We start from the raw sequence: 14,044 nt of genomic DNA, 5'->3' as shown, positions 1-14,044 counted from the left end.
TTTCATGAAAATTTCATCTAAAGGTATAATTTGTGGATTTTTGAAATTGACAAGATGTTAGTTTTTTTAAGATGTAGTTGAAAGTTCATTTACTGACAAGTGTAGCAATATTTTAAGGTAATACTATTACACATTTGTCTGTAATTGATTATAATTTAGAAAGTTGCCCATTGTTGGGTCGAACACTACTGGAAAATTCATTGAGGAAATGGCGTCCATTGAGGAAATCCAATCTGAGTGATTAATTAAGAATGTTATCTCTTTCGCGACTATCTTTCAGGATCATCTATAAATATTAGCGCAGTCTAAGTATTGGATCCATCCATTCTGATTATGTTTTGTATTTTGTTGCTGATTGTTTTGTATTTAAATCTTTATAATATTTTCACCCTTCTCGTTGACAGTTTGGGTAAGGGTTTATGAACTAGGCAATAAGCCCGGCACAAGGGCTAAATTGAAAGAGCAAACAGCTGCACTGTATGACCGATTACTGATCCTTGTCTGAACACTGATCTTAGTTTCTAGCATCACAGGTATTTGTTAGCTCTAGTGTCATACAAATAACTTTAAAAAAATCTACTTTGTCAGCCAATTGAAGTTTGGTTGGTGAGAATATAAATGACCTTATCACTCAATCACTCAGGGCAGACAGGAATATATATTTTTTTTGGGGTGAAAAATGCTTTTGCGTTATCATTGCCCGGAACAAACAAACAACATATAAAACTAAAATATTAAAAACAAAAAAGAGAAGAAAAACTTATGACTAGCTAAACTATCACTTAAAACTATTTTCAATCATCTGCTGCCTGTCATAAGAGAGCCACTTGGCAGGCTGTTCTCGAGGTGCCTAAGCTGGGGTTGCTTTCTGACTTGTTGGAAGGTGGTTTTGGAGAGGGTGCACTTAAAATCAGGAAAGCACCCGAGTGAGGTCAGCAGTTATCGACCCATCAGCCTCTTGTTGGTAAGCGGCAAGTTGCTTAAAAGGCTGGCTGTGGAACGACTCTAGAAAAGCATCGATATGAACTCACTTCTAAATTAAGGCCAGTATCGCTTCATGAAAGGGGTTGACACCAACGATTAGATCTTAAATGCTCTTGCCAAGCTGGGAGGCGCCGACTGAAAATATTTTTTGCAAATTTTTATTGACATAGACAACATTTCCTTCCTTGTGTTGGAGTTCTGTCCTCTATGAGTAGGAACGCCGCAATGTTCCCATGGCCCTGCAGGCCGTAGTACATGACTACTTGTCTGATCGTACGGCTCTGTTTAAAGATGTACACCTAGTTGTGGAAACGCCCGTCACCAGGGGAAGCCCGCAGGGTTCCGTTCTTTGTACGTTGCTGTGGAACCTGGTATTTGACGGATTTTTGGTACTGATATTCCTGGAAAGGGTCACGGCCCAGTCTTTCGCCGATGACTGTCTCCTGTTAGTTTGTCATAACTCATGACCGCAGGCGGCTTTGTCAACCGCAGAGGGCTGGATGGATATTCAAAATTTAAAGATTTCTGTGCCCAAGACGAAGTGTATGCTTCTCAACAGTGCAGACAAATTATCATACAGTCGTAACCTCCGTATTAAGTATAAAGGCTGTGTAATCAGCCGAGTTTGAGTTCATAAGTACCAAGGTGTTTTGTTTAATGAAAAGTTGTTTTTAGCAACCACATCAGGCAAGCGAAGGTCTCTGCGATGCACAAGCTTAGGAGGATTGCTCGAAAGAATTACGGGCTGTCGGGCCCGTAATTTGTGCATGGTGTCCTGAGGTGTCTTCGAAAGTATGACCTCTTACGCGGGGTCTGTTTGGGCTCATAGGTTGGAAAGAAATCAAGCACTTATTCAAAATTTAAGGAGTGCCCAGTGTAAGCCTTAATCGTATGCACTGGTGTATTTAAAACAATCTCCTTCGAGGCTACCACCGTATTGGGAAAGGCCCTTCCAATCGATTTAGTGGTGAAAGTTCGGGCGACCATGTGGAAATTGCGAAGAGGCAGGGGGACTGATATATTTAGGATGCAGTTTCGAGCCGGGCTTATACTGGAGCGGAATGGTGATCTCAATGCACCGGTTCTAAATTTCTAACAGTTGCCCATCTCCCGCCTGCGGAGGAGGATTTAAAGCCTCGCGATGGAACCATGGCAGCAAGAACGGCACGCTACGACTAAGGGAAGATCCTTGTATAAGTTTATACAGGATTTAGGAAGATGATGTGCCTCTCCTTCGTTTTTAAGGGCAACGGGAGCCTGAGTGCTCTCCAACCAAGTAAATTTAAACCAATATTTGTTTCGGTTCCGCCTGATGTTCGACTACCACGATGTTGGGGGAGCCAGAACCCAGGCCATCAGGAACTTAGAGGTCAAGGGGAAAATTGGCCACTCACAAGCGGCGAGTCAACATGGTTAGAGCCGCATTGTTGGACCATGATGGAGTTCCTTGATGCAGTTGCTTTGTTTAATCGACATCAGTAGTTTGCCTAAGGGAAAAGACTCCTACTGCGCTGCTGTGGGAAGCTAACCGAGACATATGGCTGTCTACCAGCCAGATTAAGGCTCCAACTGCTTTAATGGTAGACAGGTACTTGCTGGCATTAAGCGGCTTAGGTGTGGCAGCGAATTGCTTTCTTTGACGAAATAAATTTATTTATTGATAGTCATATATGTTTTAGTAGTTGATGGGGTGTGCCTACTCATTTTAGTGATATATGACAAGTGGGCGGTGGGATATGCAAGCAAGTGGTGTATGATACCATGCTTATTCCGCTCACACTTTTAGGTTTGCTCTAGGAGCTAGTAAGGACATTTGTCGCTAAACTGTTTCAAGGCTCAGTAACCGTTTGTGGCACAGACATTCAGTCTTATGCTTTAGGGCGACCGAATGGGGTGGTGGCGGGAGAAATGCCAAGCAAACCAATCACTTAAAACTAATATCACAGTAGGAAACTTAAAAATAAAATACACTTTATTTAAAAAGAAAGCAAACAAAACAAAAATATAAAAAATAAAATTTAAAATTTAAATGAAAATAAATAGAATTTACTGAAGTCCAAGAGGAGTGTAAAAAGGGTGCCCCTTTGTTGGAGAACAAATAATTTAAGAACTAAGAATAAAATAATAATAATAATAATAATAAAAATAAAATATTAAAACCAAAATACTAAATAAGTTAGCATTAGAATAAACAAATTTTTTTTTTTTGTCTTCAGTCATTTGACTGGTTTGATGCAGCTCTCCAAGATTCCCTATCTAGTGCTAGTCGTTTCATTTCAGTATACCCTCTACATCCTACATCCCCAACAATTTGTTTTACATATTCCAAACGTGGCCTGCCTACACAATTTTTCCCTTCTACCTGTCCTTCCAAAATTAAAGCGACTATTCCAGGATGCCTTAGTATGTGGCCTATAAGTCTGTCTCTTCTTTTAACTATATTTTTCCAAATGCTTCTTTCTTCATCTATTTGCCGCAATACCTCCTCATTTGTCACTTTATCCACCCATCTGATTTTTAACATTCTCCTATAGCACCACATTTCAAAAGCTTCTAACCTTTTCTTCTCAGATACTCCGATTGTCCAAGTTTCACTTCCATATAAAGCGACACTCCAAACATACACTTTCAAAAATCTTTTCCTGACATTTAAATTAATTTTTGATGTAAACAACTTATATTTCTTACTGAAGGCTCGTTTAGCTTGTGCTATTCGGCATTTTATATCGCTCCTGCTTCGTCCATCTTTAGTAATTCTACTTCCCAAATAACAAAATTCTTCTACCTCCATAATCTTTTCTCCTCCTATTTTCACATTCAGTGGTCCATCTTTGTTATTTCTACTACATTTCATTACTTTTGTTTTGTTCTTGTTTATTTTCATGCGATAGTTCTTGCGTAGGACTTCACCTATGCCGTTCATTGTTTCTTCTAAATCCTTTTTATTCTCGGCTAGAATTACTATATCATCAGCAAATCGTAGCATCTTTATCTTTTCACCTTGTACTGTTACTCCGAATCTAAATTGTTCTTTAACATCATTAACTGCTAGTTCCATGTAAAGATTAAAAAGTAACGGAGATAGAGAACATCCTTGTCGGACTCCCTTTCTTATTATGGCTTCTTTCTTATGTTCTTCAATTGCTACTGTTGCTGTTTGGTTCCTGTACATGTTAGCAATTGTTCTTCTATCTCTGTATTTGAACCCTAATTTTTTTAAAATGCTGAACATTTTATTCCAGTCTACGTTATCGAATGCCTTTTCTAGGTCTATAAACCTAAACTAAAAATTGGTTTGTTTTTCTTTAATCTTCCTTCTACTATTAATCTGAGGCCTAAAATTGCTTCCCTTGTCCCTATACTTTTCCTGAAACCAAATTGGTCTTCTCCTAACACTTCCTCCACTCTCCTCTCAATTCTTCTGTATAAAATTCTAGTTAAGATTTTTGATGCATGACTAGTTAAACTAATTGTTCTGTATTCTTCACATTTATCTGCCCCTGATTTCTTTGGTATCATTACTATAACACTTTTTTTGAAGTCTGACGGAAATTCCCCTTTTTCATAAATATTACACACCAGTTTGTATAATCTATCAATCGCCTCCTCCCCTGCACTGCGCAGTAATTCTACAAGTATTCCGTCTATTCCAGGAGCCTTTCTGCCATTTAAAACTTTTAATGCTCTCTTAAATTCAGATCTCAGTATTGTTTCTCCCATTTCATCCTCCTCAACTTCCTCTTCTTCCTCTATAAAACCATTTTCTAATTCATTTCCTGCGTATAACTCTTCAATATATTCCACCCATCTATCGACTTTACCTTTCGTATTATATATAGGTGTACCATCTTTGTTTAACACATTATTAGATTTTAATTTATGTTCCCCAAAATTTTCCTTAACTTTCCTGTATGCTCCGTCTATTTTACCAATGTTCATTTCTCTTTCCACTTCTGAACACTTTTCTTTAATCCACTCTTCTTTCGCCAGTTTGCACTTCCTGTTTATAGCATTTCTTAATTGCCGATAGTTCCTTTTACTTTCTTCATCACTAGCATTCTTATATTTTCTACGTTCATCCATCAGCTGCAATATATCGTCTGAAACCCAAGGTTTTCTACCAGTTCTCTTTATTCCGCCTAAGTTTGCTTCTGCTGATTTAAGAATTTCCTTTTTAACATTCTCCCATTCTTCTTCTACATTTTCTATCTTATCTTTTTTACTCAGACCTCTTGCGATGTCCTCCTCAAAAATCTTCTTTACCTCCTCTTCCTCAAGCTTCTCTAAATTCCACCGATTCATCTGACACCTTTTCTTCAGGTTTTTAAACCCCAATCTACATTTCATTATCACCAAATTATGGTTGCTATCAATGTCTGCTCCAGGGTAAGTTTTGCAGTCCACGAGTTGATTTCTAAATCTTTGCTTAACCATGATATAATCTATCTGATACCTTGCAGTATCGCCTGGCTTTTTCCAAGTGTATATTCTTCTATTATGATTTTTAAATTGGGTGTTGGCAATTACTAAATTATACTTCGTGCAAAACTCTATAAGTCGGTCCCCTCTTTCATTCCTTTTGCCCAGCCCGTATTCACCCACTATATTTCCTTCCTTGCCTTTTCCAATGCTTGCATTCCAATCTCCAACTATTATTAAATTTTCATCTCCTTTTACGTGTTTAATTGCTTCATCAATCTCTTCGTATACACATTCTACCTCATCATCATCATGGGCGCTTGTAGGCATATAGACGTTAACAATCGTTGTCGGTTTAGGTTTTGAATTTATCCTTATTACAATGACTCTATCGCTATGCGTCTTGAAATACTCCACTCTCCTCCCTATTTTCTTGTTCATCACGAAACCTACTCCTGCCTGCCCATTATTTGACGCTGAGTTAATTTCTCTAAAGTCACCCGACCAAAAGTCGCCTTCCTCTTCCCACCGAACCTCACTAATTCCTACTATATCCACGTTTACCCTATCCATTTCCCTTTTTAAATTCTCTAGCCTACCAACCTTTTTTAAGCTTCTAACATTCCACGCTCCGACTCGTAGAATGTTATTTTTTACTTTTCTGGTGACCCCTTCCTTAGTAGTCCCCACCCGGAGATCCGAACGGGGGACTATTTTACCTCCGGAATATTTTACCAAGGAAGGCGCCTCCATTATTGCTTTTGAAAATGCAGAGCCACATTTTCTTGGAAAAAAAAACAGCTGTAGTTTTCCATTGCTTTCAGCTGCGCAGTACTCAGAGGACTGAGTGATGTTGATATGGCCGTTTAAGTCATTGTGACTTACGCCCCTAACAACTACTGAAAGAGCTGCTGCCCTCTTTCAGGAATCATTCCTTAGTCTGGCTCTCAACAGATACCTCTCCGATATGGTTGCACCTTCGGTCCAGCTACTCTGTATCCCTGAGCACTCAAGCCCCCTCACCAACGGCAAGGTCTCATGATTCATAGAGGAGGAAAACAAATAGACAATAAACAAATAGACATGAATAACAAAGATTAAGTTTGGTATCACATGGCAAATAATACTAAATTTTATAAAACATTTATATACTCCGTAGGAATACCAATACCCAGTGTAAAAGATTTTTGTCATTGTCTAGAATGAGGCAAATGTTCCTTGGTAATTTAAATTTATAACATAAGGTTGCATAACATATGCAATCCACAAGGATATGGCACTCGGTCAAGCAGCACTCACATTATATGCATAGTGGTTTTCTGCTGACAACAAATGCCCATGAGTAGCTTTGGTAAGTCCTAACTGGAGTCGGCAGAGGACCACTTCCTCTTGGCGAATTTTTATACGTGAAATACCATGGCAATACAGTATCTTTGATGAGTTAAGTATATTATCTACTGCAGCAGTCCAGTCATCTTGCCACTTTGCTTGATGAGCATGTTTTACATAATTAATAAAGTCAAAAGTAGTAACAAGATTGATGAGGGACGGTTGATTTCATGTGTCTTTAGCAGCGGAATCTGCATGTTTAGTATCCTGAATTCCCAAGTGGCTAGGGATCCAGCAGAAACTCACTAGTGTGTTGCAATGGTTCCACTCAGCAATTTCACTATAGATTTTGTTGACGATAGGATGTCTAGAATATAAATCTTCTAAAGCTTGGAGTGCACTACCCAAATTGTTGCAGATAAGGATATGATGGTATTTTGGGTTAATGATATTCAAGGCCTTATTGATGGCGTACAGTTCACCAGTGAAGTCACTTGTAATACTAGGTAAACCAAACATATAGGTTCTGTCATTAACAACAAATGCGCATAAAATGGTATTATTCTGTTTTCATCCATCTGTGTATACTACTGTGTCTGGGTTTATTTTGGATAGAAATTGGTAATATTTGATGAAAGATGATAGGAGTTGTTGACTTTTTATTGTAAATGGGAAGGCCAAAATTAAAATTCATGAACTTGATTCTCCATGGTGGATATGAACAGGGATAAGTTGGATAATTAGGGATGTCAAAATTTAAAAGCTTTAGTAAACGCCGGGTATGAATATCCATAGGTGCTGCTATATATAAAGTGGATGCTCCTCATACCTTTGTAAATGAGGATTTGCAATTACTGCATTAAAAACTGGGTGATTCAGTTGTCCTTTAAGACAAGTAGAGTAAGATGCTAAAAGTTGGTCTCATCTATCCCAAAGCGATGGCTCACAGCAAGCAATAAATATGCATTAACAGGGCTGATAGATGAGAAGCATCAAGCTTCAAGGTAAGATAAAGTATTCTGCAATAGTCTCTCAGCTGTGGTTACTGAGCAGGATATTATATATATAGCAAAATCATCAACAATTAAAGAACAGGAAACAGGTGGCTGCATACATTTAGTAATACTGTTGATGGCTACAACAGACAAGGTGGCATTTAATACACCTCCTTGAGGAACTCCATTCTCTAAGATGACGGTACCTGACAAAGAATCTCCAACACAAACACAGAAAGTTTGGTCATTTAAGAAACCCCTAATAAAGGAAAGCATATTGCCCTTGATTCAGCATTCTTTATGAGTATTTAGAATACCATGTCATCATGCCGTGTTGTACACCTTCCTGATATCAAAGAAGACTGCGATGAGGCACTGGTGGAGCAGGAAAGCATTTTGAATAACTGTTTCCAGTAACATTATATGTCAATGGAAGATTGTTCTGGTCGAAAATTACACTGTTCTGTAAATAAAAGGCCATGTATCTCTAAGAATCATGTAAGCCTGTGATTCACCAAATCTCTCCATCACTTTGCATAAAATGCTTGTCAAGGAGATAGGATGTTAGTTTGAGGGGCATGCTTTGTCTTAGCCAGGTTTAAGTACTGGTACAACAATGGCTTTGGCCAGATGGGTGGGAAGACTTATGTGGTAACAAACCATTATAAATACGCAATAGGTGTTGTAGCCCTGAGTAGGGATGGTGTGAGAGCATTCTGAGATAAATGTTATCAGGTCCAGAGGAGGTGTCATATGAGTTTTTAGTGCAGTGACTCACTGAATGGAAAGGCAGCATTTAATTCATTGATGAAATCACCGATGTTTAATGATACAATTAACATTTTTATCTTATATTTCTGAAATTCATTGCTATATGATGAAGCGAGAGACACCAAACGGAAACAATCTGCCATGTTAGTTGTGATTGCACAAGATGACATAAGAGATTCTCCATCGTAAATAAGTCTGAGAATAGGCTTGTTTTGCGATCTGCAAACTGCATGAAGCTTCTTCCAAATAATGAATGTGAGAGTAGTGTGTGTGTATGATGGTGTTTATTTAATTTGTCCATGACTTTCTCATAGCTTCTAAGAATATCCGATGACATACCACATTAACCTTACGGCACAAATTCAGATGTTCATATGTTCACTTGTAGGTCTACGGTTAAGTTTATGCAGTGCCTGCTGTCGTTTCCTATTTGTGTTTTGGCATTCATCATTCCACCAAGGAACAGAGGGATGTCTAGGATTTCCAGATGTTTGTGGAATGTTTCTACTAGCATTCTTGAGTTCCAGGGAGGTAAAAGAAGTAAGTTGATCAAGGGTTTCTGCACTATCGTCATACTGTGATGGGAAGGCTTTATAATAACTGTTCCAATTTGCTACTGTTTCACTAGCTGCAACTACTGACTTCTTGTTCATCTTAGTTTGGTCCAAAATAGTGACTGTGAGTGAAGCAACTTGATCAGTTAACATCTGAACAAATATTTTTAACTCACTGCAAGATCCACACTGTCGAATACCTACATTCACAGGGGCTAGTCTAGCTGTAGCAGTGGGAAAAGAGATGACTGGATTAACCAGGTTACAAGAGTTTAGCATTTTTTATATTCTCTTCATGCAGTCAGAAAAGCTAGCTTCTGCTCAGTACAAATTTTTAGAATTGCCTTTTCTTCTTTAAAAGTGCGCAATCTTGGGAGCAAGTTGAATGTGATCCTCTTCAGTTCACACATTTTTCAGCCTCTTAGCAGTTAGTTGGTAGTGTCATTGTAACCTTCCTTAGCACATTGGGCACATATTTTAGTTTTTGGGCAAGATATTGTAGTGTGATCATACTTTGTCAGTGGAAACATCGCCATGGGTTGGGGATAAAAGTTTGTACTTGAACTGACAGCTATTTCAGAAACGTCCACTCTAGAAGGTCCTGGCAAAAAATTACTCCCCAGATAATATTTAGGGTTTTGTGGCCTAATACTTATGTTTATAAATACAGGTGAGGACAAGGGCAATCGACTCTGCTCATCAGTAACAGTCTCTATTAGTATCAATCCGTCTGTTAATTTCCTAATGTTTTTTGGGGAACCACTTGAACCCTTTATGACTTTATAGATCAGGAAAGGCAAGACCTTATGAAGGGAGCCATCAACCAGATTATTTTGAAAAAAAAAGATTATAACAAAAAACTTAGCTTATCCTCATAAATCTAGTGTTCTTATATTGTAGACTGGATTTGTCACCATTTAAATTATTATTTTTTTCAGAACTGTTATCCTCATCAGACAATGCTGAGCGAGGTGTTTTCTCAAGACTATTTTTGGGAAGAGCCAAAAGTCGCATGGTGCTAAATCTGGTGAGTATGGCAAATGTGGACAGACAGGAACACTTTTTTCGGCCAAAAACTCACGAATGAGAAGCAAGGTGTGACACGGCGTGTTGTCGTGGTGAAGAAGAAAGCCATTGGTACATTTTTCTGGTCGCTTTCTTCGTACGTCGTTTCGCAAACGTTGCAGTACACCCTTATAAAATTCAGAGTTTACAGCTGTTCCCCTTGGAATGAACTCTGATCGCACTATGCCCTCACTATCGAAAAAAACAACGAGCATGACCTTGATGTTGGATTTTGACTGACGTGCCTTTTTAGGGCGAAGAGATGAACTGGTTTTCCATTGGGAACTCTGCATTTTGGTCTCAGGGTCATAGCCATAGACCCAACTTTCATCTCCAGTTACAATTTTGGCCATGAAGTCCGGATTTGCATGAATACGACCCTTCAACTCCATGCAAATTGACACACGATTTTCCTTCTGTTCATCACTCAAAAGTCTGGGAACAAATTTTGCACTCACTCGTCTCATTTGCAATTCATTAGTTAAAATGCTTTGAACGGATCCGTACGAGATATTAAGGTCTTCCGATAGCTCTTGAATAGTCATTCGCCTGTTTGAACGAACCATTGTTTCCACTTTTTGCACATTTTTAACTGTTTATGATGTACTGGACGTCCCGCACGCTGCTCGTCTTCAACAGACTCATTTCTGTTTTTAAATCGGCCATACCACTTGTATACAGTCTTCAAAGTTACCACATTATCGCCGTACACCGATTCTAACATTTCGTGAGCTTCTTTGGCACATTTTTGCAACTTAAAACAAAACGTAATGTTAATACGTTGTTCAAAATCCATGTTGCGCGACAGACACGATAAACACAACCTCACTCTAGCGGCACTGGCAAGATCGAACGTGTTACAACTTGTCCCTGCCTGTCTCAGTTGATCACGCTATTGGACAAATTACAGCATATGCATGTAGCATCGGCAGTTGCCGCTATAAAAATTCATTCACCGTATTTTTTGAACACACCTCGTATATAAAGCACCTCAGATATATATTTTTTTTTAATTAATGATGCCTGCCAGTTCCTATGATCAATTGAATGAAGGTGTCACCTGTATGACTGAATATCACCTGCATTTCAGTGGGACTGGGATGGTAATACGCAACAACACATTTACTTAAGGTAAAGAAGACATGGGGAAACTACATCCCTCCTTACTTTCCTTTGTATTAATGTTATAGATGCTTGTTATTCTTCAGAATGGCAATGTATTTTCAGGAGTAAATAGTAAATTTGTCAAGTTGCTTACATTTGTTAGTATTCTTAAGTTGCTGTTGTACGTAATTATCTTATGTATAATGACATAAGTTATGCACTAAATCTTTGACTAAAAAAAATGACTAAATCTTTGTCCAGTGAATTTTAGAAAATTAAATACTCATGCTGTGTTAGGTTTCTTTTTAAAATAGGTTTAAAAAGAAACAATCAAGATGTGTTAAACTTAGCTAATCTAGGTGTCAACTAGGTGTGTTACAGATGTTTTAGAAAATCTGTAAACTTTATTTATGGACAGAAAATTATCTAATGGAAAATAATTTGGAGCAAGATTATCATTTATTTTTTACATGTTTTGTATTTATCATTGTAAGTAGTTTGATTTGTTTCATAGCATCAAAATAATAATTAGCTTTCTCATTTTCCAACATTATTTGTAATATATTCCCATTTTCTATCAAAAATTTTCCAAAATCACACCCTAAAATAAAATGCTAGAACTGAATGCAGCAAGTCACTAATGTGCATTAAAATAAACACAAAATCAATAAAAATACTGGTTATGAATTTATTCCAAGATTGCTTTCATATTATTTTAACACATCATTAACTGAAAATAAAAAATGTTTATAGGCTGTTTATAAAGTTAATAGTAAGGTGAATATTTTTCATTATTTGTTCAAGATATAATTATATTTTATACATAGATAGTATCAGGTATGGTAGGGGTTTTCTATTGCACAGAAAACAAAAAGGAACTGATCTAGAAATTACTTGGAAGAATCAAAGGAAACACAAAAAACCTTGTTAAGACGTGTTATAAATTACAATTATAATAATAAAAAAGTGGTTGCAGTCGAAACTTGTAATCCATATAAAATTAATTATTGTATAAACAATAGTGATGAAAGATCCAAAGATAATAAATAAATAATGTTAATACACAGTAAAACAATAATTTTAAAGGCTTTATAAATATTTGAAATGGATATTTAAATTTAAAAAATATATATATACTATGATCATTAAATTTAAAAACATATTTGAATACATATTTAATAAAGAAATAAATCTTTTATTCTGATTAGTACCTAACAATTCATTACACGCACTACATCAGGAATCAGTAGATATGCTACTTCATGGGTAAAAAAGGAACTGCTTCGGCATTTACTTGGGCCGATTAAGAGAAACAAATGCATGACAAAACTTTCATCACAGCAGAAATACAAAATACAAAATTAATAATAAAATAAGAAATACATGCAATTAAAGTTTGCATTAAATAATGTTCAGATAAATGCATTAACATACTAAAAAGTAAAAACTGCAACAAAATAACTCACATTTCAGGATATATTTATTACTTAAAAATTCATTGAGAGAATAATATTATTTCTATAAAAAAACAATCTTTTAAGAATATTTTAAATAAACTAGTGTGAAAATTTTTTAAATGGTTTGTGTAATTAATTAAAAATGGCCCTAGAAGCATAATAAGTCCTTTTCTTGCATTCAAAATAAGGAAAGGAATTGAGGTTATCTAATTAGTGCCTATTATTTAAAAATTCATTAACAAAAGAATATTGTTCCTGTAAAAAGAAATATTTTAATTTAATTTTATATATAGTAAACTGATCAGAGGATATTTTAGATCATTAGGTAATATTTAAAAGAAAAAAAAAGAAGACTAATGAATAACTAAGTCACCAACTTGTCAGTCAAAGAATTATGTTCTACAATGCGTAAGTAATTGTGATTTGTTGGAATCAAGTAAATATTATTATTATTTAGGAGTAAATGACTATATTTTATTAGAACTAGTGCTGAAAAAGTGAGAATTTTTAGTTTACCAAAAGTTGGTCCATATGAATCATATTTACCAACGCCAGACAAAAAAAATAAAACGTCTCACTGACAGCTAGCAATCAGTAGTCACTAATAAATGGTTCATCAGAGAGATGAACCATCATCAGAGAGATATTTTATTCAAGGATATGTGGTACTGCTATAATATTATTATGTTTTTTAATAACTTTTATAATAATACACTAGAGTGCAAAAATGCTCCTGAAATATAATTTAATTTTTAAGTGATTTTTTTTATCAATTTGGTGATTATGTACATCAAAACATCAGTGGTTGATTATTTGTAATAAAATTACTGTCCTTTTCATTGATTAATTAGAATATTTTTTTTTAAATCATAAAACATTACCCGAGAAAGGTTAGTAGTTTTTAAAATAACAATTATTCTGCGATGTATTAACTTAAAGACATGAACATTGTACGTATATGTGTATAAAAACAGATCTGTAACAATTCTAAAAATAACATATCTAAATAAATGAAATTGAAAATACTAAAAATTCAAATGATATTCAATACGGGTATCAAAATTGAAATCTTTTAGTGAAATTAATCAATATATTTTACTTACTATAAAGCCAACTTGATAAGTTTTCTCAGTACTTGTACACGTTTACTAAGACTCTGTGTTAAACATAATTCTGTAGCGACCCAGTATTGTATTTCATTAAAACGTCTTAAGAATACGTCCAAATTTGCAGTCATTTGATTAAATCTGTGTCTACCAAATGTGTGATACACCAATTCATACTGTAACAAATAAATTTAAAAAACTGACAAACTGTTTTTTAAAATAGTGATTATTTTTAAATAAAATTTACTGGAACAAAATAG

General features: G+C 35.9%; 1 protein-coding gene across 1 annotated transcript in view; it reads right to left on the bottom strand.

The window, feature by feature from the left end:
* The window catches only part of Epac (Exchange protein directly activated by cAMP), a 75,622-nt gene that overhangs the window by 14,787 nt on the left and 46,791 nt on the right, over positions 1-14,044 (bottom strand). The window contains exon 13 of the mRNA XM_075381661.1: positions 13,782-13,960. Within this exon, the coding sequence (XP_075237776.1) occupies positions 13,782-13,960 (179 nt within the window). The remainder of the gene's footprint in view (positions 1-13,781; positions 13,961-14,044) is intronic.

This window comes from Lycorma delicatula, chromosome 13 (genome assembly GCF_047948215.1).
Source record: "Lycorma delicatula isolate Av1 chromosome 13, ASM4794821v1, whole genome shotgun sequence".
In the NCBI taxonomy this organism is placed as follows: domain Eukaryota; kingdom Metazoa; phylum Arthropoda; class Insecta; order Hemiptera; family Fulgoridae; genus Lycorma; species Lycorma delicatula.
Note: the sequence above shows the minus strand (reverse complement) of the source record. Positions and strands in the feature narration are given on the sequence as shown.